The sequence below is a fragment of the Sciurus vulgaris genome, assembly GCF_902686455.1.
Source record: "Sciurus vulgaris genome assembly, chromosome: 13".
Taxonomy (NCBI): domain Eukaryota; kingdom Metazoa; phylum Chordata; class Mammalia; order Rodentia; family Sciuridae; genus Sciurus; species Sciurus vulgaris.
This window is the reverse complement of record NC_136474.1, coordinates 44,842,707-44,867,012: the sequence shown is the minus strand read 5'-3', so window position 1 is coordinate 44,867,012 and position 24,306 is coordinate 44,842,707. Positions and strand designations below refer to the sequence as shown.

Sequence of the window (24,306 nt, the reverse complement as noted above, 5' to 3'; positions counted from 1 at the left end):
TCAAATTTGTCATTTTCTGCCTTAGCCTCCTGAGTAACTGAATTTACAGTCTGGGATTTTAGGCTTATGTCTAATAGGAGTGTCTAATTTAGTGTGTTTTTATAATCAAAATTGGAAGTGATTGATTTAGTGCCACTGTTTACATAATAATTGATTTTATTTTCAATATTATAATTTTAAGTAATAAGCATTTAAAAAAAAGTTTTAGTTGTTGATGGACACAATACCTTTATTTATTTATTTTTATGTGATGCTGGTGATTGAACCCAGTGCTTCACATGTGCTAGGCAAGCACTATACCACTGAGCCACAACCCCAAACCTATGATAAACATTTTTGAATAAATAACCTTATTGTTATTGTTTCTTTAGTTAGGCATCTTTGAAGTAAAATTACTGGATTAAAGCACCCGATACATATTTTTACACTTGATTTTAGCCAAAAAGCCAAAAAGTAATTGATGATACATATTTTTAAATTGCTTTTTAAAAAAGTTGTGCTAGTTTATCCATCCTCTAGAAATACATTATTTCCTTCTCCCTTTTCTCCTGTGAGATGTCTAAGTAACTGTCTTGGATAGGAGAAGTAGCCTTTTATTGCAGAAGTGGAATTTACTCTTAGACATAGTGGCCCATCTAAGTGAGATAGTAAAAGTCAAATTAGTATTCACACCCAGAACCCTTGTTCTTTCTGATATACCCACTGTGCCTCAAATATAGTTCTTTGCTATAGAGAGCAGAACTTCTTTCAGTGTTTCAGTTTAAAACCAAAGATTATATTTCCTTTGACTAATTTTTTTTTTTTCTTCCTCTCACTTTTCCCTGCTAGAATTGCAGTGACAGGGGAGAACTAGTAAAAAAAAAGGAAAACTAAGTAGACTTTTTTTTTTTTTTTTTTTTTTTAACTATAGCCTTTTAAGTCTCATTTAATTATACCACAGATCTCATAACATTGTTTCCATTACACACATGAATAACTGAATTAAATTCCTGAAATAAGTCCAAGATTATACAGTTAACAAAGCAGTGAAACTACTTGTTCTCTAAGGATTGGAATCTCGATGAATTTGATTCCAAAGCTTGTATTTTTTAGAAAAAGCTCCCCCATGCTGTTTCCTAGCGTTTTAACTTTCTTCTTTGGAGAGGCTGTAAAATCTTACACTACATTAAAGTATTTTTGTTAAAATGTAAATTAAACCAGTAGGTTTTTGTACTGTAAGAGAGCGTTAGGGATTCTGAACTGTTAGTTGAGGAAAGCTTACCATGTGGAAAAGAGGAGCTATCTCTAGGGGGAAGAAGAAGAAAGGTAGATCTGGAAGAAACTCTTAGACTTCTGGTAAATAGCTTTTGACTTACCTGAGCTCATGTGACCTTGCACATTCAATGATGAGAAAGTGACTAGTTTTTAAATATATTAAGTCCTTGTGTCCACTCTGCAGTTTTGAGAAATCGTCTCCTTTTTCTTTTGTGTAACTATACTGTACCTTATGCCATCACTCCCCACCCCACCACCAACTAAGGTTTATTGTAGAAATAGGTGAGCATTTTTAAAAATGTATATATAAATGCATAAGATCTAGAATAACCATATAGTAAATTTTTTTTAATTCAAAAAGAACAACTTTAAAACTACCTGCTTTCAAGGCTTTTTACAAAACTACAGTAATCAAGACAGTACAGTATTGATGTAAATGTATAGGTACATACAGCAGAGATGAACCTGGATACATATGGCCAATTGATTTTTATTTAAAAGCCAAGTGCTGTGATGGCACATATCTGTAATGCCAGCTACTCAGGAGGCTGAGGGAGGAGGATGGAAAGTTGGAGGCCAATTTAGTGAGACCCTGTCTCAAAATTAAAATGGCTGGGAATATAGCACTGGAGCACTTGCCTAGCATGTATGAGGCTCAGGGTCAATAAAAAATAGTAATAAATCAAAACAGTTTTTATTTAGCTTTTGTGGTATTGGGATTGACTCAGGATTTTGCATATGCTAAGCTTTACCACTGAGGGATATCCCAGCCTTTTATTTACTTCAGTTGACAAAAATAGTGTGTATTTATGGTATACAACCATGATGTTTTGATATATATATCCTTGTTGAATAACTAAAAGAATTTAACATATGTACATCATATACCTTTTGTGATGAGAATATTTAAATTTTAAGACTCCAAATATGCAATATGTTATTAACTATAGTTATGATGTACAGTAGATCTTTTCAATTTATTCCTTTTGTCTAACTGAACATATCCTTTAACCAACATTTTCCCAAACCTTACCTGTACCCTGTTCATCTCTGGTAACTCCCTTTTACTCTCTACATGTGAGATTGTGTGTTGTCTTTTTGTGCCTGGTTTATTTAACAGCATAATATCCTTTAAGTTCATCCACATTCCAAATGATGGGATTTCTGTTTTTTGAGACTGAATGGTATTCCATTTTGTATGTATACCACATTTTCTTTATCCATTCATGGATACTTAGGTTGATTTCATATGTGGGTATTGTGAATAGCACAGCAATGAATTTGACAGTGCAGTTCCCTTCAACATACTTTCATTTTCTTTGGATGCATACTCAATAGTAAGTTCGTTAGGTTATATAGTAGTACTATTTTTAATTATTTGAGAGATCTCTATACTATTTTCCATGATAGCTGTAGTAGCTTACACTCCTTGTATACTGACAGTGTACCAGGGTCCTTTTTCTCCACATTCTCACCAGTACTTGTTTTCCTTTGCTGGCACTCCCCACCCCTTTTTCTCTTTTGTGGTATAGGGATTTAATTCAAGGATGCTCTGCCACGCCACTGATCTACTTCCCTAGCACTACTTATATATTTTGAAACAGGGTCTCACTAAATTGCTGAGACCGGGTTCAAACTTGCCATCCTCTTACCATAGCCTCCCCAGTTACTTTGATTATAGGCTTGTTACTATCTTTTGTCTTTTTTTTTTTTTTTTTTTTTGTAATAACTATACTAACAATTGTGAGATAATATTTTGTTTTAGTATGCATTTTCCTCATAATGATGATGAGGATGATGTTGTGGCACTGGGGATTGAACTCTGGACCTTGCAAATAATAGGCAAGTACACTAGTGCTGAGCGATGTCCCCATCCTCTTCTATTTTATTTTTCAAGACACTGTCTTACTAAATTTTCCAGACTGTTCTTGAACTTTTGATCCTCCTGCCTCAGCCTCCTGAGGAGGTCTGTGCCACTACACCCAACAAGCATTTTTTCATATGCAAGTCGAGTATCCCAAATAAGAAAATTCAAAATCTCAAATGTTCCAAAATCTGAAGCTTTTTGAAGGCAAATGCTATGGCCCAAGTGGAAAATTCCACACCATGAAACTGTATCTTGTACACAAAATTGTTAAAAATACTATATAAAATTACCTTTGGACCATGTATATAAGCTATTATGAAACACAGCCAGGTGGTGGTACACACCTGTAACTTGGAGACTGAGGCAGGAGGATCGCAATTTCTGGCCAGCTTTCACAATTTAGTAAGACACCTTGTCTCAAAAAACTATAAAGGGCTAGGAATGTAGCTCAGTGGTAGAGCACTCCTAGGTTCAATCTCCAGTACCCCCCCACAAAGATATTATGAACCATAAGTGAATTACATGTGTAGACTTGAAACCCATCCCCAAGATGCTCATTTATGTGTATGCAGATATTATAAAATCTGAAGGGGAAAAAAATGCAAAATTCAAAACACTTGTACTTCCAAACATTTCAGGTAAGGAATACCCTACATGTACCTGTTGGCCTTTTGAGTCTTTTGAAAAATATTCTTTCAGATTTTTTCCCTATTTTTAAATTAGGTTGTTTTCTTACCTGATACATTTTTTTGTATACTCTTTGAGGGCAGGAGCTTAAACTAGGAGCTGGTTTATGATTGTTATTTATATTCATCAATCTCTTGCTTTCTTCAAAAAAGTATTTGTGGTATCTTATAAGTTCATTGTTAAAAATAACAACAGCTAAGAATGAAAAAAGTAAAGGAAAATAGATGTAGAATAATAAGATGCTTGAGAAAAGTTAATAAATGGTAATTTATCTGATAATATATTATGCTAAGTCATGAAATCAGCTTTGAGCTTCCCATTGGTCAAAACAAAGAAGGAAACAGAATTAATTAATTAACAGTCTGTTCAAAATAAAAGCATTGCAACCACTAGGAAAGCAAAGGTATTATTTGAGAAAAAATTTTTCCTAGATTCCTCATGAATCCAGAGTGATAGAATGTATAACATCCTGACAGATGGAAACCACTGCTCCTTACCCTGACCTTTAATAACAAGGTAAAGTCATATTATTTAGGGTAGTGTAGGCTGTTTTAATTATTAACCACTTAAATTTTTGTAGAAATTTCTTCAGGTTCAGCTTAAGTGTTCCTAATCTGTAGGATAGCCGTCAAATACAGTGCCAAAGCACAAATCTTAAAGGCTAGTTTGTAGAATTTCAGAGCAATACATTAAAGTATATAGTTTCTGACCAACTTAAATCCATGATTTTTTGTTTGTTTTTTTGTCTTTTGGTGCTGGGAATTAAACCTAGGGCTTCATGCATGCTAAGCACGTCTCTCTCACCGAGCTACACTCATAAACCATAGATGAAATTTAGCTTATTTAGATGTTGTAGACTGGAGGTTAGCCCTTTAGAAGTAATTTTTTCCCCCCTCTGGTACTGGAGATTGAACCCAGGAGTACTCTATTACTGAGCTACATCCCCAGCCCTTTTATTTATTTATTCATTTATTATTATTATTATTATTTGAGACAGGGTCTCCCTATGTTTCCTAGGCTGGCCTCAAACTTCAGAGTCTCCTGCCTCAGCCTTTCAGGTCACCGGGATTGCAGACATACACCACCACACCCAGCTATAAACATCTCTTAAAATTGACTTTTGAGGAGAAGTTATCCAGCAGATAGTTCAAAGCTGTCCTAAGAATATGGTGGGCAATTGCTTTGTATTCCCCATTAAAGACAGATTCATATGTTTTAAAAATAAATTCAGGAAAAGTTCTTAGAGAAGAAAAAAAGTCTGATCAAGACTCTTGCCTGAATAGAATTACTTCCAACTTTTCACATACAGAAAAGCAGAAGACTATATCTGTATTCAATGTCAGCTTAGTACAAATACATGAAAAACTTCATTTTGCATGTAAGATAGATTTTAGATCAGAAAACATGGAGAGAAGACAGGTATGGTGGGGGCACACCTGTAATCCCAATTTTTGGGGAGATTGATGCAGGAGGATTGACAGTTGAGACCAGTTTAGATAACTTAACAAGAACTTTTCTCAAAATAAGATTTATAAAGGACAGTGGTAGGATGCATGGCTAGCAAGTGCAGGGCACTGGGTTCAATCCCCAGTATCACAAAACAAAAAACAAACAAAAAACCCAACATGGAGAGAGAAGAGTATGAGGTTTTGAATAAAAGCACAATGAGTAGTAATGTAAAAATACTTCTCAAGCATGAGAACTATAAAATACTTAGAAAAATTATGAATTTGAGAATTTTATATGGAATGATAGATGAAGCAAGGAAAACAATTTGCATGTCTGAAGTGAATAGTAATTGATTTATTGAATAAAATATATGAATTTTAAATATAGATTAAAAATTGTATGACAACTATCTGCTTCTGTGCAGAAAAATAGTCAGTTCCTGATTTAGGATGGTTTGACTTAGAATTTTTCAACTTCACAGTGGTTCAGAAATGTATGAATTCTGCAGAAACCTTACATTAATTTTGAATTTTGATCTTATCCTAGGCTAGCAATATGCTATAGGATACCTTCTGTTTTTTTTTTTTTTTTTTTTTACTTTCAGTACAGTATTGGTAGATTACATGAAATATTCAACACCTTATTTTTTAAAAATTTTTTTTAGTTGTAGATGGACACAATACCTTTATTTTATTTATTTTTTTAAGGTTGTGCTAAAGATTGAACCCAGTGCCTCACACATGCTAGACAAGTGCTTCTATCACTGAGCCACAACCCCAGCCCTCAACACCTTATTTTAAAACGTTCATTATTTTAGATTATTTTGCCTGGCTATAGGCTAATACAAGTCTTAACACATTTAAAGTAGACCAGCCTAAGCTATGACATTTGGTAGCTAGATCTATGAAATGCATTTCAAGGTAACATTAAGTTTACAGTACATCTTTTGGAATGTAATCACATGGTAAGTAGAGGAGCATTTATATCCTCTTTTTCCTGGGTGAAATTCATTCATGATGGTAATACAGTTGCAAATGTTGATAGAAGGGAATAGGTGGTAGCTTTCTTAGCCTTAGATAAAGATACATTGAGGGGCAGAAGTCTTCTGTGTAACTAGTGGCAAGCTACGTGAAGTATCCTATGCAATTATCCTAGAAGAATCCTCAAGGAAATTTAAAAATAATTGATTTACAGAGAGATTATATGAAATCATTAGATATACATACCTTTCAGTTGTTCATCAATCGTCAATCATTTGCACATAGATTTTTCAGTAATTATAAAAGCATATTTTGTTATACAGGGTGTATGCACATGATCTGACAGTTGGGGCATTGTAGAAATAAAGCGGTAATGAACTTAAAGACAAATGACTGTCACAATTACATAGAAACCTAATAAAAATCTGTAGGATCAATTTCTGTGTCTGATAAATAGATTCTTATTTACTTTATGTCTAGGGCTTTATTTCTCTAGGGTGGAGACACTTATATTCTACATGGAATATAAGTGTCTTTAAGCTTCCTAAAGTATGCCAAATTGCTTTCCAATATGGTTGTAATAAGTTTTCAGTCCTGTTGATAGTGTGTTAGATGCTGTTTCCTTATATGAAAACTTATACTTGATAGAATCAGAACTGCAAATTTTAACCTACCTCGTGGATATGATATCAAGTTATTTTAATTTCTTTGATAACTAGTTGAGCCTTTTCCCCCCCAAACCCCTGCCCCGTACTGGGGATTGGATCCAGGATCACTGTACCTTTGAGCTACACACCCAATTCCTTTTAATTTTCTAAGTTGCTGAGGTTGTCCTCGATCTTACAGTCCTTCTGCCTTTGAGTCTCAAGTAGCTGGGATTACAAGCGTGTGTCATTGCACCTGAGTTGAATATCTTTTTATGTTTTCTAGTCTTTTCCTTTATGGTTTGCACAAGTGATATCTTTTCAGAAATCCTTTTCTAATCTTTCAAAATTATGCCCTTATGTTTTCTACAATTTGAATTAATATGCAGATTATTTGGGGTTAGAGGTATAGTTCATTGGAAGAGAGAACACTTACATAGCATATGTAACGCCCTGGGGTGAATTTGCAACACCACAATAAAGAAAAACAATAATGCCACTTTAATTCTCCTGAAATTTATTTTTGTGTGAATCGAGATAAGGATTTTATCTATTTCTGTGTGTTTAGTTAGCTATCTCAATATTTTTATGGACTAGTTTATTATTTCCCCAACAATGTGGGAATGTCACCTTTCCTACTTACCAAGCTCCCCCATGCATTTGTATGTGGGACTCTTTCAGAACCCTTTATCCTCTTCTGTTGCATATTTCAAACTAGATTTTTTTTAATGAAAAACTTTAAACGTATACAAAGAAAGAATCGTATAATGAACCCCATACTTATCACCCGTATTTAGCAGAATTGGCCAAGCTAGCATCATTTGTCTTTAATATATCTTAAAGCATATTGTGGGTCTTAGTTGATTTTTATCTCTATATTCTTCATCTATTATACCTTCAGAATTAAGCATTTTATATTATGTAATATTTCAGTCCATATTCAGTTTTCTCTGATTGTTCAAAAATGTTTAGGAGCTGGAGTTATAGCTTAGTGGTAGAGCCCTTGCCTTGTATATATGAGGAACTGGGTTCGATTCTAAGCACCGCATGTAAATGAATAAAATAAAAATCCATTGACAACTAAAAAACATTTTTAAAAAATGTCTTTCTAGTTGGTTCGTTTAAGTCACAATTCAACAGGGTCCTCAGATTGAACTTTCCCTTACTACTCCCTTCCCTCTCTTTCTGGGGATCTAACCCAAGTCCTCAGTGCATGCCAGGTAAACACTCTACCACTTAGCCTACATGCCTTCTCCCAATCCCCCCATCCCACTTCCTAATTATTTCAAAATTAAATCATTTGATCAACCCTGGTCTAATTTTCCTGCAGTTGACCTGTTGAAGGAATTAACTAGGTAATTCATTAATAGTCCATGCTATGTATGTATGTATTTTAGTTGTAGATTGACACAATACCTTTATTTTGATTGTTTATTTTTATGTGGTACTGAGGTCCAAACCCAGTGCATGTGCTAAACAGGCACTCTACCACTGAGCCACAACCGTAGCCCCTGTCATTTAACTTTTATTTCTGTATTTTATAAACTAAAAGTTAGCTTTAAAGATTTTATTAGATTTAGATTAAATTTCTTTGGGGTAGAGAGACAAAGGAGTACTTCTGTAGGTGGTGTGATACTTTATATCACATCACATCAGGAGTTACATAATGTATGAATGTTTTACCTGTTCCTAGCAGTGCTAACATTGATTCAGGTGATTTCAGTGTAATACCTTCGTAGTAAGATTTTGATTAGGTGGTTCTTCAAATGGTAATATTCTGATTGCCTTTCCTTCCCCTAACTATACATCATCATTGTATTAATTTCATTTTAGACAAAAATATGCCTTTTAATTTATATAAAAATGTAAAAAGTTTTCTAATTCTCATTTGTTGGTTGGTTGTGATAGTTCAGAGTTCATGTTTTCATTGATCATGCTTTTTTTTTTTTTTTGGTACCAGGGATAGAACTGAGCAGTGCTTAACCACTGAGCAATATCCCCAGACCATTTTAGTTTTTAATTTTGAAACAGGTCTAAGTATTCTAGGACCTTACTAAGTTTCTGAGGCTGACTTTGAACTTGTGATCCTTCTGCCTCATCCTTCTGAGCCGCTGGGATTACAGGCAGTACCACTATGCCTGGCTATATTTTTTCCTTTTGATTATTCATGTCTTGATTTGCTCCTTTTTGTTCTTGATCTTCACCTTTTTTGATTTATGAAGGCTTTTTGTTTCTTGTTGCAATTTCCCACTCTAATTCATAATTTGCTTTAGGGTTTTAAGCTTATTCTTTTGGAAGGGATTAGAATAGAAGTAAAGTTTCTTCAATATATACATCTTGCTTAGTGCCACTGTTCTTTCCTTAGTCCTTTATCACATTCACTTCTATTTTCTTTGTTTTGTTTTTAATATATTTAACTATTTTTATGAAATAAGTGTTAATGCTTTGCTATAAATAAATGATTACTTGTATAATGACATGAAATAACATGTCTTTGTCAGGGTGGGCCCTATTAATGTTAATCCTTTCAAAACATCACACCTAATCACTAGTGTTACTAGGTGGCATATAATTGCAGAAGAATAGCCTTGTTAAAGAAGTAATTTATAATTTACATGGGTTCATGTTAATTTTGCAAAGGCAAAATACAAAATACTGAGTTGTATATTTTCTAGACAAATAGGTATAGTAATTATAGTAGGACTATAATGTTCTATCAGGATTTTCACATTCTTGCAAATTTGAATAATGCATTTATTTCTCTTATTTTAAATAGACACTTGGCATTTCACCAGAAGAAAAATTTGTTATTACAACGACAAGTAGGAAAGAAATTACCTGTGATAATTTTGGTGAGTAATGATGTTTTAAGTTAAGCACTTGCTTTTATATTTAATACATAATGATAGGGCAATATTTACTACACGAATATATATTCAGAACTATTGATAGATTGCATAGATTGCTCTGAAGTAATTTTTCAAGCGCAATTATAGAATAGCAATTGCTATCCAGGCTATAGAACATAAGACCTTTCTCAACATTTAGCAGTTTGGATCTTCAAGCTGACTTTCAGCTTAAACTTGAACTTATCTTTAATTCTTCCATTTTCTGTTCGTTTTTAGGACCTGCAGTTTTTCATGCTTGATTCCTTTTGAATGTAACCATTCTTCTCCATTCATGTTAATACCACGCTAATACAGAGCCTCATTTAATTTTCTGTGATAGTTTAACTTATGAATTGAGTTTTCAGATGTTTAGAAAAACTTTTGCCTGTTCCATTGATATCCTATAACAAAATAGCTGAATTTTTAGGGTTTGCCTATAAATTGTTAAAGTTATTACATAGATAAAATTGACATTCAAAATTGTAAATTCATTGAGTTTTATGATGCTGACCTAGCACTTAAGATTTTAACTCTCGATTACAGATGAAACTGTTAAAGATGGAGTCACTCTATACCTGCTACAGTCAGTCAATCAGTTACTACTTACAGCTACAAAAGAACGAATTGACTTCCTACCTCACTATGACACACTGGTTAAAAGTGGCATGTATGAATATTATGCAAGTGAAGGACAAAATCCTTTGCGTAAGTATCTCATTACTAGTAGTTTTGATAAACGGTTACTCTCCTTTATTCCATGGTCTCATTTCTTCAAGTTTTATAAACCTCTCATTTTAGCAGACCACAACCACTCATTTCGAGCTTCCTTTTTCAACTCCATTTCATGGTGTACTTCTTTTTTTTAACGTGTCTTCTTCAAAGTAAGAATACTCATGTTTAAAGCTACCCTACTAGTAAAACTCATTCCTTTTCCATACATGAGGGATCTTGTATCTTACATTTTTTCTTCTCCTGTATGCTTCTTTCCGCCTTATTTATTCTTCCTGGCCTCCTACAGACCTCTTCCAATTAAAAAATCTCCTTGAAAGAGTTGACTGTTTTCACTATCAACAGCAATTTTCTTTCCTTCTTACTCTTAAGTGTCTGTCCTTGCCTACAGTTCCTAATTTTAGGGTTAAAATTGGTCATTTTTAGTTAAATATTGAAAATATCACATCAATCTCCAGTTATTTGACGTAGTTAAATCACTTTTTCATCCTTGATAACTTTCTTCACTTGACTTTCAAGAGACCATACTCTATTATTTGGTGCTGGGGTCGAACCCAGGGTCTCATGTGCTAAGCCTGTGCTCTCCCACTGAGCTGCACCTGAAGGCCTTAGACCATGTTCTCTTAGTTACTTCTTACCTCTCTGCTTGTCCCTTCTTCTTTTCTCTCATTTTTTTTTTTAATCTTTTTAGATATACATTACATATCATACATACATGGAGTATGACTTATTCTAATTAGGATCCCACTTGGGTTGATCATGATGTGGTGTCACAATGGTCATGTATTCATAATATGAATACAGGAAAGTTATGTCTGATTCATTCTGTCTTTCCTATTCTCATTCCCTGTCCCTTCCCTTCATTCCCCTTTGTCTAATCCAGTGAACTCCCCCACCCCTTGTTGCGTGTTAGCATCCCCACATCAGAGGGAACATTGGACCTTTGGTTTTTTGGTCCTAGCTCATTTCACTTAGCATGGTAGTCTCCAATTCCATCCATTTACCAGCATATGCCATAATTTCATTCTTCTAGATGGCTGAGTAATATTCCATTGTGTATATATACCAAATTTTCTTTCTTTATTCATTTGTTGATGGGCACCTAGGATGGTTCCTTCCCCATGTTCTTAAGGTTCAGTTGCCTCAGTGTTTAGTTCTTGGTCTTATCTTCTTCTTTAACACTTGATGATTTAGTCTCATAGCTCTAAATAACTGTCTTATAGAACTGACTCTCAAATGGAGGTGGCAAGAAATGGTCTTTTTTAGTTAAATATTGAAAATAGTACCAGACTTCTCTCCTGAATTTCAGTTTGGTCCATACGTCTTTCTATGTGGCACCTCCTCTAGGGTGTCTGAAATGGGATCCCTGAATCCTATATGACAAATAATTTTCCATATCTGAATTGGTCATCACTCATTCTTTCCAGTTGCTCAGATGAAAAATCATTTGTCACCACTTCTATTAATGCCACCTGGTCTGAGATATTGTCATATTGCCTAGATTACACAGTTTCCTCTTAGTTGGTCTCTTTCTCTTTTCATCCCTGTCCATGGATGGTTTGAGAAGTCATCTTGTGTCATTCTGCTGAAAACAGCACGATTCCCCATTTCGCTAAGAGTGAAAGCCAGAGTCTTTATGGTTAACTACAAGTGTGTAGTAGTTTTGCTTTCCCCTACTTTTCCCCCTTGCTTGTACATTCCACTCCATTGTCAGCCATCTTTTCAGATTGGTGCCCTCTGTCTAGAATGCTCTTGCCCTAGATAAACCTAGGACTTTTTATTTCACCTCTTTCAAGTATTGTTTATCTGTTATCTTTTCAGAACTTATTTGATTACTGTATTTAAATTGTAACTGTTTTCCCTTCATGCCTTTATTTATTCCCTTCTCTCTGTAGCATATATAACCTTCTAACAAGCTATAGAATTTATTGTGATTACATTTTACTTCCTGTCTTCCTCCAGTAGAGAGTTGAATTCATAGTAACAAGAACTTGTTTTTGTACATTTCTTAGAACAACATGTGGCACATGGTACATGCTTAAATATTTGAATATTAAGTCAATCTTTAGTTATTTCCCTGGGGATAAAATTCTAAATATGTAGACTTTTGATTTTTTTTTCTGTCATTATTATGTGAATAAGCAGTGTTTCAACTCTTTGATTTTTCTGACTGTACAATATGTCCCTATATCGTTTCCTCTTCCTGTTTCCTTGCTTCTGGTTTTGTTCTTGACTGTGTGGTAGTGATTTTCAAGTCATGCAGATATTTTCTTAGGAAACTGATCCAGTGTTTAACTATTATATCCATGTCAATGAAACAAAAAGCTTTATTTCTAGCTTTATTTAGTCTCTCAGTTAAGCCCTGTATCTGCTCCCTATTTAACACCATTATTCGTTGAACTTTATACAATTGTATAGCATTATATCTAAAACTGAATTTTTCTTTCCTCCCCTTTACCATATTCCCTTGTGGGAAATACAACCATTTATTTAGGTAGAAATTCAAAGTTGTCTTAGATTTATTTCCCTATCTCTGGTACTGGGAATTGAACCCAAGGGTGCTTTACCACTGAGCTACAGCCCCAATCCTTTTGTATGTTTTATTATATTTTTGTGTTGTTAAGAGATTAAACCTCAGGGGCCTCAGGCATGCTAGGCAAGCACTCTACCACTGAGCCACATCCCCAGTCTTGTATTTTATATTTTTATTTTGAGACAGGGTCTTGCTGAATTGCTGAAGCTGGATTTATGATCCTCCTACTCAGCCTCCTGAGTTGCTGGAATTATAAGCATGTGCACCTTTCCCTTTTTTATCAGATACTAAGTTCTGTGAATTCCTCCTCCTCTTACTCCTCCTTTTCCTCTTCATCCTCCTTCTCTTCCTTCTTTCCCTCCCCTCCTCCCACTTTCCTTCCCAGGGGCACTGTACCTCTGAGCTACATCCCCATCCCTTTTTTAAGAGTCTTGCTAAATTGCTGAGGCTGACCTTGAACTTGCAATCCTCCTTCCTTGGACTGGGATTACACCATGCCTAGCTGAATTTCTTCTTTTCTTTTTACTGTTTTCTCCAATTTACTATACTGTTCAATCTTCATTTTCTATAGTTACCACCCTTAGCCAGATTCTTATACATATTATCTGATTTGTGGTCAATTTTTGTAATTTATGAACATTACTGTCCTTTAAGTGTTTAGAGTGAGTGCAAGTGCTTCCTAGAGTACAACTGTGTCAATTAATTACAATTCTATTTGGGTTACACTTCTGGGGAATTAAGACATAAATTTGCTATATTCCTTTTCTTTCTAATTAAAGGAATAAAAGTGGGAAATAGTTTGAGTTGTGGTCCTGAAAAAAGAATCTAAATAAATTAGTGTTGAACCAGTGATAAACTCAATGTCAGGTTAGTGTTGTATAGAGAATCAGTAGTCATTTTCTTGTCAGTTTTTTTTAATGAATATATTTTTAGATGTTGATAGACCTTGATTTTATTCATTTATTTATTTGTGGTGCTGAGAATCAAACCCAGTGCCTCACACATGCTAGGCAAGTGCTCTACCACTGAGCCACAACTCCAGCCCCATCTCTGTCAGTTTTGAAGAAGTGTTCTGTCATTTGACACGTTCTATTAGTCTTTGGAATTCTATATCCAAAAGAGTTCTTGAGAGACACTTGTATACAATTAATTACTTTATATTTACTCCTTTATCTCTGTTCCTACTTTTGACTTGTGCATGATATAGTGACATACATACACCAGACTAATGTTTGCTCTTATGGTTATGGTCTTCTGTTTGTCTCTTATGTCTGTACGTCTGTCTTTAGATTATAAACTTGAACCAGAAATCGTGGCTGACTCATGCCGTATAGTGCCATACAAATACTGGTTGATGACTGCCTTTTTATGCTGGTGGTGATTGGCGATGATGCCTTTTATTATGTATTTTATCATTAGGATCAGGATAATATTTTAATTCTAGCTCTTTGGAAAATAAGTGATGACTTTAAGGTACTTCAGAGTTTCTTCTGCTTTGAACTTTTATACAAAGTATTTTAGGGAAAAATTAAGCAATAATGTTTCCTTAATCTTTTTCAGCATTTGCTCTTGCAGAATTAATTGACAATTCATTGTCTGCTACTTCTCGTAATGTTGGTATTAGAAGAATTCAGATCAAATTGGTAAGAAAATAATACTTAAAGAAATTTAGTTTTTCTTTTGATCAAATAGTATAAGTTGATTGGAAAAAATTAGAAAACAGAAATTAAAGTTAACAATTCGATGTCTCTTTATCCACTTAAAATTTCTTCTTGAATCTTTTATTCTGTGTTTATGTGTGTGCTTGCATGTAGCATTTTACTTTTTTAATATTCTCTCCTTTAATAGTATATTGTAAATATTTTACATATGAATATTCTGAAATATAATATTCCATTGCTCCAGAATGATTTATTGACTATAATGAAAGTAACATAATAAATCTTCTATTGTTGAACACAGATTTTTTTTCCCTTTATTTTTGCCATTAGAAGTAATGCTGAAATGATGAACATTCTTGTACATCTTTGTACATGTCTCTTATTATTTTCTAAGTTAAAATCCAAGAAATGCAGTTTCTGGGTTAAAAGTCGTGAAGAATTCTAAGAATTTTCATAAATATAGCCGAAGTGCCTTTCAGAAAGTTGTTACTTTACACTTTGATGAGCAGTGTATGAGTGAACCTGTTGAATCACTTTTCTTATATTTAACCTTTGATGTTTTAAATACTGATTTGATTTTTCCTGTCTTCTTGAACTTATTTTGTTTCATAGCTTTTTGACGAAACCCAAGGAAAACCTGCTGTTGCAGTGATAGATAATGGAAGAGGAATGACTTCTAAACAGCTTAACAACTGGGCCGTGTATAGGTTGTCAAAATTTACAAGGCAAGGTGACTTTGAAAGGTTAGAAAATCTTACTTTTTTTGCAGGTAGCTATCTGTTTTAATAGTAACTCTGATATGCCTTTAGATACATAGGATGCATTAGAGGTTTTGATGTTATCAATATATTTAGTTAGGTTTTTTTTTTAATAGAATTTTTGTGACCAGTAATCAAATAGAATTACATTAACATTGTGTCTTTTCACTTAACAGTTCCTTTTGCATTTCTTGAGGTATGTAGGAGATCTGTTGTATATTTTTAAACTTTACGTCTTTCATTACTAACTTAAAAAAAGCCTTCAGAGCAGCAGAATGGTTTTAAGGTGGGCTTTGGGAATCTCTATATCACTTGCAAAATCCCTAAAATTGCATGTAGTTCTGTGGAACTCACTATTGCTCTACGTTCAGGTTTCTGTTTTTAAAAGTGTTCACAGAGCCTGGGTATGGTGGTACATGCCTGTAATCCCAGCAACTGGAGAGGCTGAGGCAGGAGGCAGAAGTTCAAGGCCAGCCTCAACAATTTAGGCCTCAAACAACTTAGCAAAATCCTGTCTTAAAATAAAAAAGGACTGGGGTTGTGGCTCAGTTGTTAAGCACTCCTGGGCACAATCCCTGATACCAAAAGAAATTTTAAAATAAAATAAAAATGTTCACAGCTGTTAGGGAATAGAATCTAGTCATGAGTTTTGTATCAGAATGTAATATAGAAAATATCCTGAATAAGAATGTTAGAGGGAAAATATGCTAAAAGCTGTCAGAGATATGAGGATTTTATATTCTTGGAACGTTAGTTGGAACTCTAGTAAGAAAAGCTTTGAACCAGTCTTTTGATATCTTAAGCTATGTTGTATAGTATAACCTACTTGGGAAGAATCTCTTGGCATTATTGTTAAGTAGCTAGTGTTTATAACCTATTTGGCTATGTTAAGAAAAGCCCACCCACATTTAAGGATCAGTTTCAATAATGGGTTAACATTGATATGCTTGACACCTTTGCCTTCTCACTTCTGAAATTTCAGTACCTTCAGATTTTTGTTAAATTATTAAAGACTTCCTGTGTCACTTTGAGGGACAGTATAGTAAAGAATAAGGATGCTTGCATCTTTCAGCTGAGTTTGAATTCTAGTCTTGCCACTCTTGTTGTTTGACATTGGTCAAAGTACTTCTAGTGTATGTGAAAGACCCTGGGTTTGATCCCAGTACTGCCAAAAAACAAAACAACAAAAACAAAAAACAGGACTTCTCTCTGTGTCTCTATTTACATATCTGTAAAAGGAACGCAATAGTCCATAAGGTTTTATGAAGATAGTTAAACGATATATAAAATCTTTAGGGCAGAACCTGTTATATGGTAAGTAATCAGTAAATGTAAGCTATCATTTTAGTTATTGCTTCTCATTCCTGACTTAAGACTTTTCTATAGTCATGTTTTTTTGCTTTTCATGAACACATGACACTTAAAGGATTCATAAAAATAGCCAAACAGAAGGCCAAGGCCAGGACCTTTTTTTTTTTTTTTTTTTTTTTTTTGAGTCTAGGTATGGGATTTGGCATGTGATCTAATAAGTAGAAGGGAAGGAGAACAGATTGTAAATTAGGCAGGAAGGTCATAAAATATCAGAATAATCACTTGGAAGAGTAGAAAAATGTAGTCTATAGTTTGTTAAAATCCTCATTGGATTTATGTTACATTGACTGATATTTCTCTAGCTCTTACCACAACACAAACTTTAAAACTTAACCCAAAGTTAGGGAATTTTAAATTTCTAATAAGAGTCTTTCTATTGCTAGTTTTGGTCCTATCTTTAATAGGTATTTGGTCAGTAAACAATTAGTTGTTAATAGTTGTTACCTCTTCATTCTGTCTTTGAGTTCAGAATCAGTCCCCGTTCTGTCAACTGATTTAACATTTCAGACCCCTAGTTTCTACTTCTACATAAGAAATTAGTTACTTTGCTGTTTCTAGATCAGTTTTTACTTGATACAAGATGGGATGTCATAAGAAGCAGGCTGTGGAAGAAAAGGAAGGCTCACAGTACAAAAAAGCTGACATAGTATTAAATTTTTTTTAGTTGTAGATGCACATGATATCTTTATTTATTTTTTTATTTGTGGTGCTGAGAATTGAACCCAGTGCCTCACACGTGCTAGGTAAGCACTCTACCACTGAGCCACAACCCCACCTCCTCACCAACAGTTTTAACCTACTACTTATGTCATAATTGAGGGTTTCCTAGGCTGTTCTTGCACTTGTGATCCTCTTGCCAAGGTCTCCAAGGTAGCTGGAATTACAGGAGTGCACCACCCTGCCCACCTATTGTCTGACTGACAAATGTATACACCTGTGTAACCCAAACCCTTGTCAAGATATAGTATATTACATAAACCCAGAAAACTTGCTCATAACTTGGGCACTATTATAATTATGTTTTAAAGATGCACTTGGATACCTGGAACATAATTTAATATTTTATGTTCATTATTTTGAAGAGGAAGGAAGTTTGATATTAAATTGGCTGTATGACCATAATTCATGTAGGTGTGTTAGATAAATGCTGCTTTCTGCACTCTAACTTTGGCAATTAAGACTCAACTCAGAGAGCCTCTTTGGGGAAAATAAAAATGGCATGCTACATTGTCCATACCATTTTTGAGTTATAATAATGGACCCCCAACAATTTTCTCTAAAGACTGATTTGTCCTTAGTGTTTTCTACAGATTAAGATGAGCTTTCATTTACTTTATAGGATATATATTTACTTGAATTTAGATAGTACATTTGTAACATTTAAGCATCCTGCATTAATTTGATCAATTCTGTTGTATTTGGCAGATTTATCCCAAAGACTTAATAGAAATTGGTAGCCATTTGTCAGTTCCAGAGCTTTCTTCATTTTGGTGTGTGTCGTCCCCCCCCCCCCCCCCCCCCCCCCGCAGGCCGACTTCAATAGATTTAAGATAAAAAAATGATTTCCTGGCAGTCATTTAGATTGTATTTAGTTTCTTTTACTAATTTACTTCTCTCTTTTGTTCCTCTTTCTTACTGTAGATATCTCTGATGTTTTGCTTCCATGCATATTTTGCTTTTCTCTTCCAGTAAGTCAACTACTTTCTTTCACAAAGATAAAAAGTGCTCTCTTTAACTGTATGAAGAATATGAGTATTTTCTAAAATTCTCCTGGACTTAATGTAAATTTATTCTTGAGGAAATGACTTTGTTTTTTTTTTTTGATAGTACTAGGGATTGAACCCAGGACCTCACACATGCTAGACGAGTGCCCTTAAACTACATTCAACCCTTTCATTAATTTTTTACATTGATACAGTGTCTCGCTAAAGGTTTTACGTTGATGCAGTGTCTTACCCAGGCTGGCCTTGAACTTGGGTTGGTCCTACCACAGTCTCTTGAGTAACTGGGTTGCAGGGGTGTGCCATTGTGCCCAACTTGACTTTTTTAATTCTCCAGAGGACTGCTGTGGTACCAGTTATTTCTTAAAATCTTTAGATTCGTTTTCTACTTTTTTTTTCTCCTCCTCATGAAGGAATATTTATATAGTCCTTGAGTGTGAACATAGGAATTTTTCAAGACTTATTAACACAAGTCAGACCTACTTGAAATCTGTATTTTCAGCCTTACTCGCTGAGGTAGGATTCTTATCTAGGATAAGTTTGAGTGGATGTTTTGAGTTTTAAAATGAAACTTACTGCCTGGTGATTATTAGAATGCATATTCTTAATGAGTGAAGAAAATTCTTTAGATTTGTATCAGTTTAAGTATGTGTTGTATATTAGCAGTGAACCTCCCTTTCCCTAAATTTTGTATACTTTCCCACAGTATTTTAAGGAAATACTTGAGTATTTTTGGCCTATTTTCTAGAATTATTACACTAATAACTGAATTCTTAGAACTCATTCTATTTTTTCCTAATGAATGTTAGGTTCATGGACTTAGATTAATCATAATTCTAGGAAATAGGCTACATCCCACAAGTTTTGATAGACTGTCCTTTTCCTTCCCTTCCCTTCCCTCCCCTCCCCTTCCCTCCCCTCCCCTCCCCTCCCCTCCCCAGCAATTGAACCCAGTGGTGCTTAACCAGTGAGCCACATCCCCAGGCCTTTCTATATTCTAGAGACAGAGGACAGGGTCTTGCTGAGTTGCTTTAGGACCTCACTAAATTACCGACTCTGGCTTTGAACTTGTGATCTTCCTGCCTAAGCTTACTGAGCCACTGGAATTATAGTCCTATGCCATCACGCCCAGACTGTATTTTCACTTTTATTCAGTTCAGTGTATTTTAAAATTTTCTTTGCAACTTGCTTTTTAACTAGTGAATTGTTTCGTAGTGTGCAATTTAATTTTCAAGTACTCCCAACAGAATTTCTCATTGTCTTTCTATTGATTTCAAGTTTGATTTCATTATGAAATCATATTTTGTATGATTTCACTTCTTTTAAACTTGATTTGTTTTATGATCCAGTATATATGATCTATCTTGGTGAATTTTTTATGTGTCCTTGAAAAGAAGGTGTATTTTGCTGTTTTGGAATACTGTTCTGTAAAAGTCAATTAGATCTTGTTCATTTCTTCATATCCTTGCTGATTCTCTGTTTGATGTTACTAACAGAGGGTTACTGAAGTTCTCCACTTTATTTGTAGATTTGTCATTTCTCTCTTTAGTTCTCTTGATGTTTGCTTTCTGTTTTGAAATTGTATTATTTAAAGCATATACAAAAATTATTGCGCCATCTATGCCTTCATGATGAACTGACACATCATTATATAGTGTTGGACTTTGTTCCTTTAATCCAAACCATACTTTAATCTATTAACATAGTCATTCTAGCATTCTTTTGTTTGCATTTGCATGGTATATATCTTATCCATTTTATTTTAATCTACTTATTATGTATGAAATATTTCTAATAGACAACATACTGTTGGGGCAATTTTTTAAAAACACTCTGCCAATTTTACTTTGTCAATTTGTACTGGCACATTTAATAGGATTATTGATCTCCTAGAACTTAGGTCTATCATGTTTAATGCTTTTGTTTGTTCCTTTTGTTTATTTCTCTTTTCTGAACTTTTCGTGGATCACTTAAACATCTTTTAGTATTCTTTTTTTCATTTTAGAGTTTCTGAGTATACCTTTTTTTAATGGTTACTCTAAGGATTACTATATTCATATATAACTAGTATGGATATTTTATACTTAAAGTGAATTGTAGAATCTACCATAATTTAGGTCCCTTTACTCACTTGATTTCAGCAATCTAACATAATTTTAAAAACTCAAGATAGTGATCCCCTATTTTATTTACCCATATATTTGCTTTTTTGTTTTTTTCTTCATTTCCTGGTGATATTCTTCAGTTTACTTTGAGATTAATATATTCATTTCAGCTTTCTTTTTATTAGTGTTAAAATGGAAATTCTTTTTCCAATCTCTTAACCTGTTTTCTCTTTATATGTAAAGAGTGTTTCATTTCAGCAGTAGATCATTGTGTCTTTATATTTGACAATCTCTGCTTTTTAATTGTGATGTTTAGGCCTCTTGCATTTAATGTTTTTATTGGTATGCTTGGACTTAACATCTTTGTTAATTGTGTTTTACATTTCTTGTCTGCTTTATGTTGCTGTATTTTTTGCCCCCCAGCCTCATTTCAAATAGTACCTTGCATGGGTATGATTCCACTTTCTCTTTCTTGGCTTATTAGCCACAGCTACATTTTGTTTTTTTACCAGCAACTTTAAGATTCATAAAATGTATCTTTAGTTTAATAGTTTATATCAAGAAGTATTACTATGCACCTTAACATATAAGTACATCATAGCTGTATACTTCCCATTTATACTGTCTTGATCTTTGTGCTTTTATTTTTATATATGTTACTTTTGACATTTATTATTAAAATGAACATGTTGTTATTTTGCTTTAAATAGCCAGTTACCTCTCCCTTTAATGTAAGGCCATGTCTCAACGTTCTCACTTTTCTGGCTAGGGTAAACATATCTGCTTTATGATCTAACAACACACTGCTCTGTCCCTTTATTAAAAGTCTTTTTTAGTTGTTGTTATTGTTAACTTTGGTGAATAAACATAGAATAAAATTTGTCATTATAATCTTTTTTCCTTTTTCTTTGGTACTGGGGATTGAACCCAGGGATGCGTAACCACTGAGCAATATCTCCACAGTCTGATTTTATTTTTTAGAATTTTGAGGCAGGGTCTGACTAATTTGCTGTGGGTCTCACTAAGTTGCTGAGACTGGCCTCAAACTTTGATCATTCTGCTTCAGCCTCACTTACCACTGGAATTATAGGTATGTCACTGAGTTCAGCCCAGGGTTGCAGGGGACAGGGGGGACTTAGGAATATTTGAGTAACTTCCTAAAATCAGATTACAAAAAAAACCCCGAACTCTAAAAACTCAACTAAGTAAACCTGGTGGCACTTAAGAAATGTACTTTCTTACAGTTAAATCTGAACACAGTGATCCTGAAACAAGAGTGGGGAAATAAAGTTGTGATCGTTTCATATAGTGTATGTAGGTTTAGTGTCAAAATAGGTATGTGAATTAAAGGTGCATAATAAATAATAAATGATAGTTTAGAATAGTGTTGCTTATTAAGCAATTACAAACAGTCCATACATTTCTTATTGTTTGCCAAATTCAAAGCAAATGTTTTAAAGAAATACAGAACTATTCTGGCAAAATGAAGCCACAGTTTTAAAAAAGGATCATAGAACTTTAATAAAAATCAAACTTTGTGAAATTTTAATTATGTAACATTGGTCCTATCTCCATGGTAGCTCCAAAGACTGGTTGAGACGAAATATACTGTTTTTGCCATAAGAGACCTTCCGTTCATTTGGGATTTAGGATTAATGTTAGAACTTTATAGTTCATTCATCTTGAGATAAATAATGAATTGTAAAGATGACTTTGTATTTCTGGATATGGCCAAACTATAACATTTGGGTCCATTTCTGTTAAAATTGAAAACCACCCCTTCTGCACATACCTCCTTTAAGGTTATTTTTGCTGAGCATACCATTTTAGGTTGACTTATTTTTTTAAATTTATTTTTGGGAGGTACCTGGGATTGAACCTAGGGGCACTTAACTACTGAGACACATCCCCAGCCCTTCTTTATATTTCATTTAGAGAAAGGGTCTCACTAAGTTACTTAGGGCCTTGCTAAATTTCTGAGGTTGACTTTGAAATTGAGATCCTTCTGCCTCAGCCTCCCATGCCACTGGGATTATAGGTGTGTGCCACCGTGCCCAGCCCTTTGGTTGACTTGTTAAAGAAATTTTCAGTACATTAAAGATTTCACTTTTTCTACTGATTTGCATGGTTTGTGATGAGATATCTGTTGTCATTCCTGCCTTTGTATCTTAGGTCATATTGTCTGTCTCTGACTCCAAAAAAGTTACCCTTTTTTTTTTGGATGAACCTATATTGATTTGTATGTGATGCTGAGACTCAAACCCAGTGCCTCACACATGCTAGGCAAGTGCTCTGCCACTAAGCCACAATCCCAACCCCAAAAGTTACCTTTTTATCATTGGTAAGTATGTGTGTTATATAGATTCAGGGTGTGCATTTCTTTCAGAAGTGGTAGTATGTACATTATGGTGAGGTATTTTGTATAAATACATACTTAAGAGGCATTTTGAGAGTGTTGTGCAGGGATTGTTTGTGTGTGTTGTGTGGGGGCAGGTTTGTGTCTCTTATATGGCGATAGGTGTGTCGTGTAGTGATGTATTTGTATATGTGAAGTATTACTATATCTTACTTGGTCAGTACTGGATTTGTTTATTTTGATTATTAATATATGGAGTTGGGGCTTTTTATGCCAGTTAAAACATTTTTATCCTATTCTTTTCTGTTTTTGTTTTTTGTCTTCTGTTTTCTATTTTTATTTATATTAAATCCAGGAACACTCTACCACTGAGCTACATCCCTAGGCCTTTTTTTAAAAAAAAAAGTAATCAATTTATTTATTTTTTTAGACAGGATCTTGTTTAGTTCCTGAGGCTGCCCTAAAACTTTGAATTCTCCTGCTTTAGCCTCCTGAGTAGCTGGAGTTCCAGGCATGCACCACCACACCTACCCATGTTCTAAAAATTACCTTTTTGTTGCTGCTCATATTTTTACTTGTTACTCCTTTTTAAAAATATTTTTGAATTTATGAATTTCTTTTTCTGATTGTCTTTGAAATTTCATAATGCATAACTTTAGATATTCCCCCAAATTTAGGTCATTAGGACTCTTTATCTCTGATCCTTCCCTTCCCCCAAATCATACTTTGATCACTGAAAATATTTCAAGTTTGAATTTTTAGAAATTCCACAATTTGTACTCCATTTTTTCCTAACCACACCATTTTTAAAATCTCACAGATATTACTTTCAAAAAATTATATTTACCATATTATGTTAATCTTTTGTGTGCCAGATTGTGCTTATAGGTTCATTCCTTTAGAGCAAGTCTCTTGGTGGTAATTTACCTTAGTTTCTATCTGTAAATTCTTTATATTTTTCTAGTTCACAATTCTAGCTTGACCAGTCTTTTTCTCTAGGCACTGTGGGAATTATATTTCACCATCTTTGTTGCTGACGACATCTACTAATTGATATTATCTTAACTCTTTGAACTCAGTCTATTTTCTAGTTGCTCTTTTTGGTGTTAACAGTGATGTGGATTAAAAATTTTTTTTTTCATAGTTGTAGATGGACAGCATGTCTTTTATTTATTTTTTTTAATGTGGTGCTAAGGATTGAACCTAGTGCCTCACACATGCTAGGCAAATTCTTTGCTACTGAGCTATATAGCCCCAGCCCCTGGATTTTTTTTTTACTTATCTGTTTTGGGCTCTGTTGGTC

The 24,306-nt window shown here is 34.0% G+C and overlaps 1 protein-coding gene across 2 annotated transcripts in view; it reads left to right on the top strand.

The window, feature by feature from the left end:
- SMCHD1 (structural maintenance of chromosomes flexible hinge domain containing 1) overlaps positions 1 to 24,306 on the top strand; it is a 159,392-nt gene that overhangs the window by 2,354 nt on the left and 132,732 nt on the right. For both annotated transcript variants that reach the window (XM_079108270.1, XM_079108271.1), the window contains exons 2-5: positions 9,658 to 9,733; positions 10,313 to 10,474; positions 14,592 to 14,674; positions 15,305 to 15,435. In XM_079108270.1, coding sequence (XP_078964396.1) covers positions 9,658 to 9,733; positions 10,313 to 10,474; positions 14,592 to 14,674; positions 15,305 to 15,435 — 452 coding nt within the window. The remainder of the gene's footprint in view (positions 1 to 9,657; positions 9,734 to 10,312; positions 10,475 to 14,591; positions 14,675 to 15,304; positions 15,436 to 24,306) is intronic.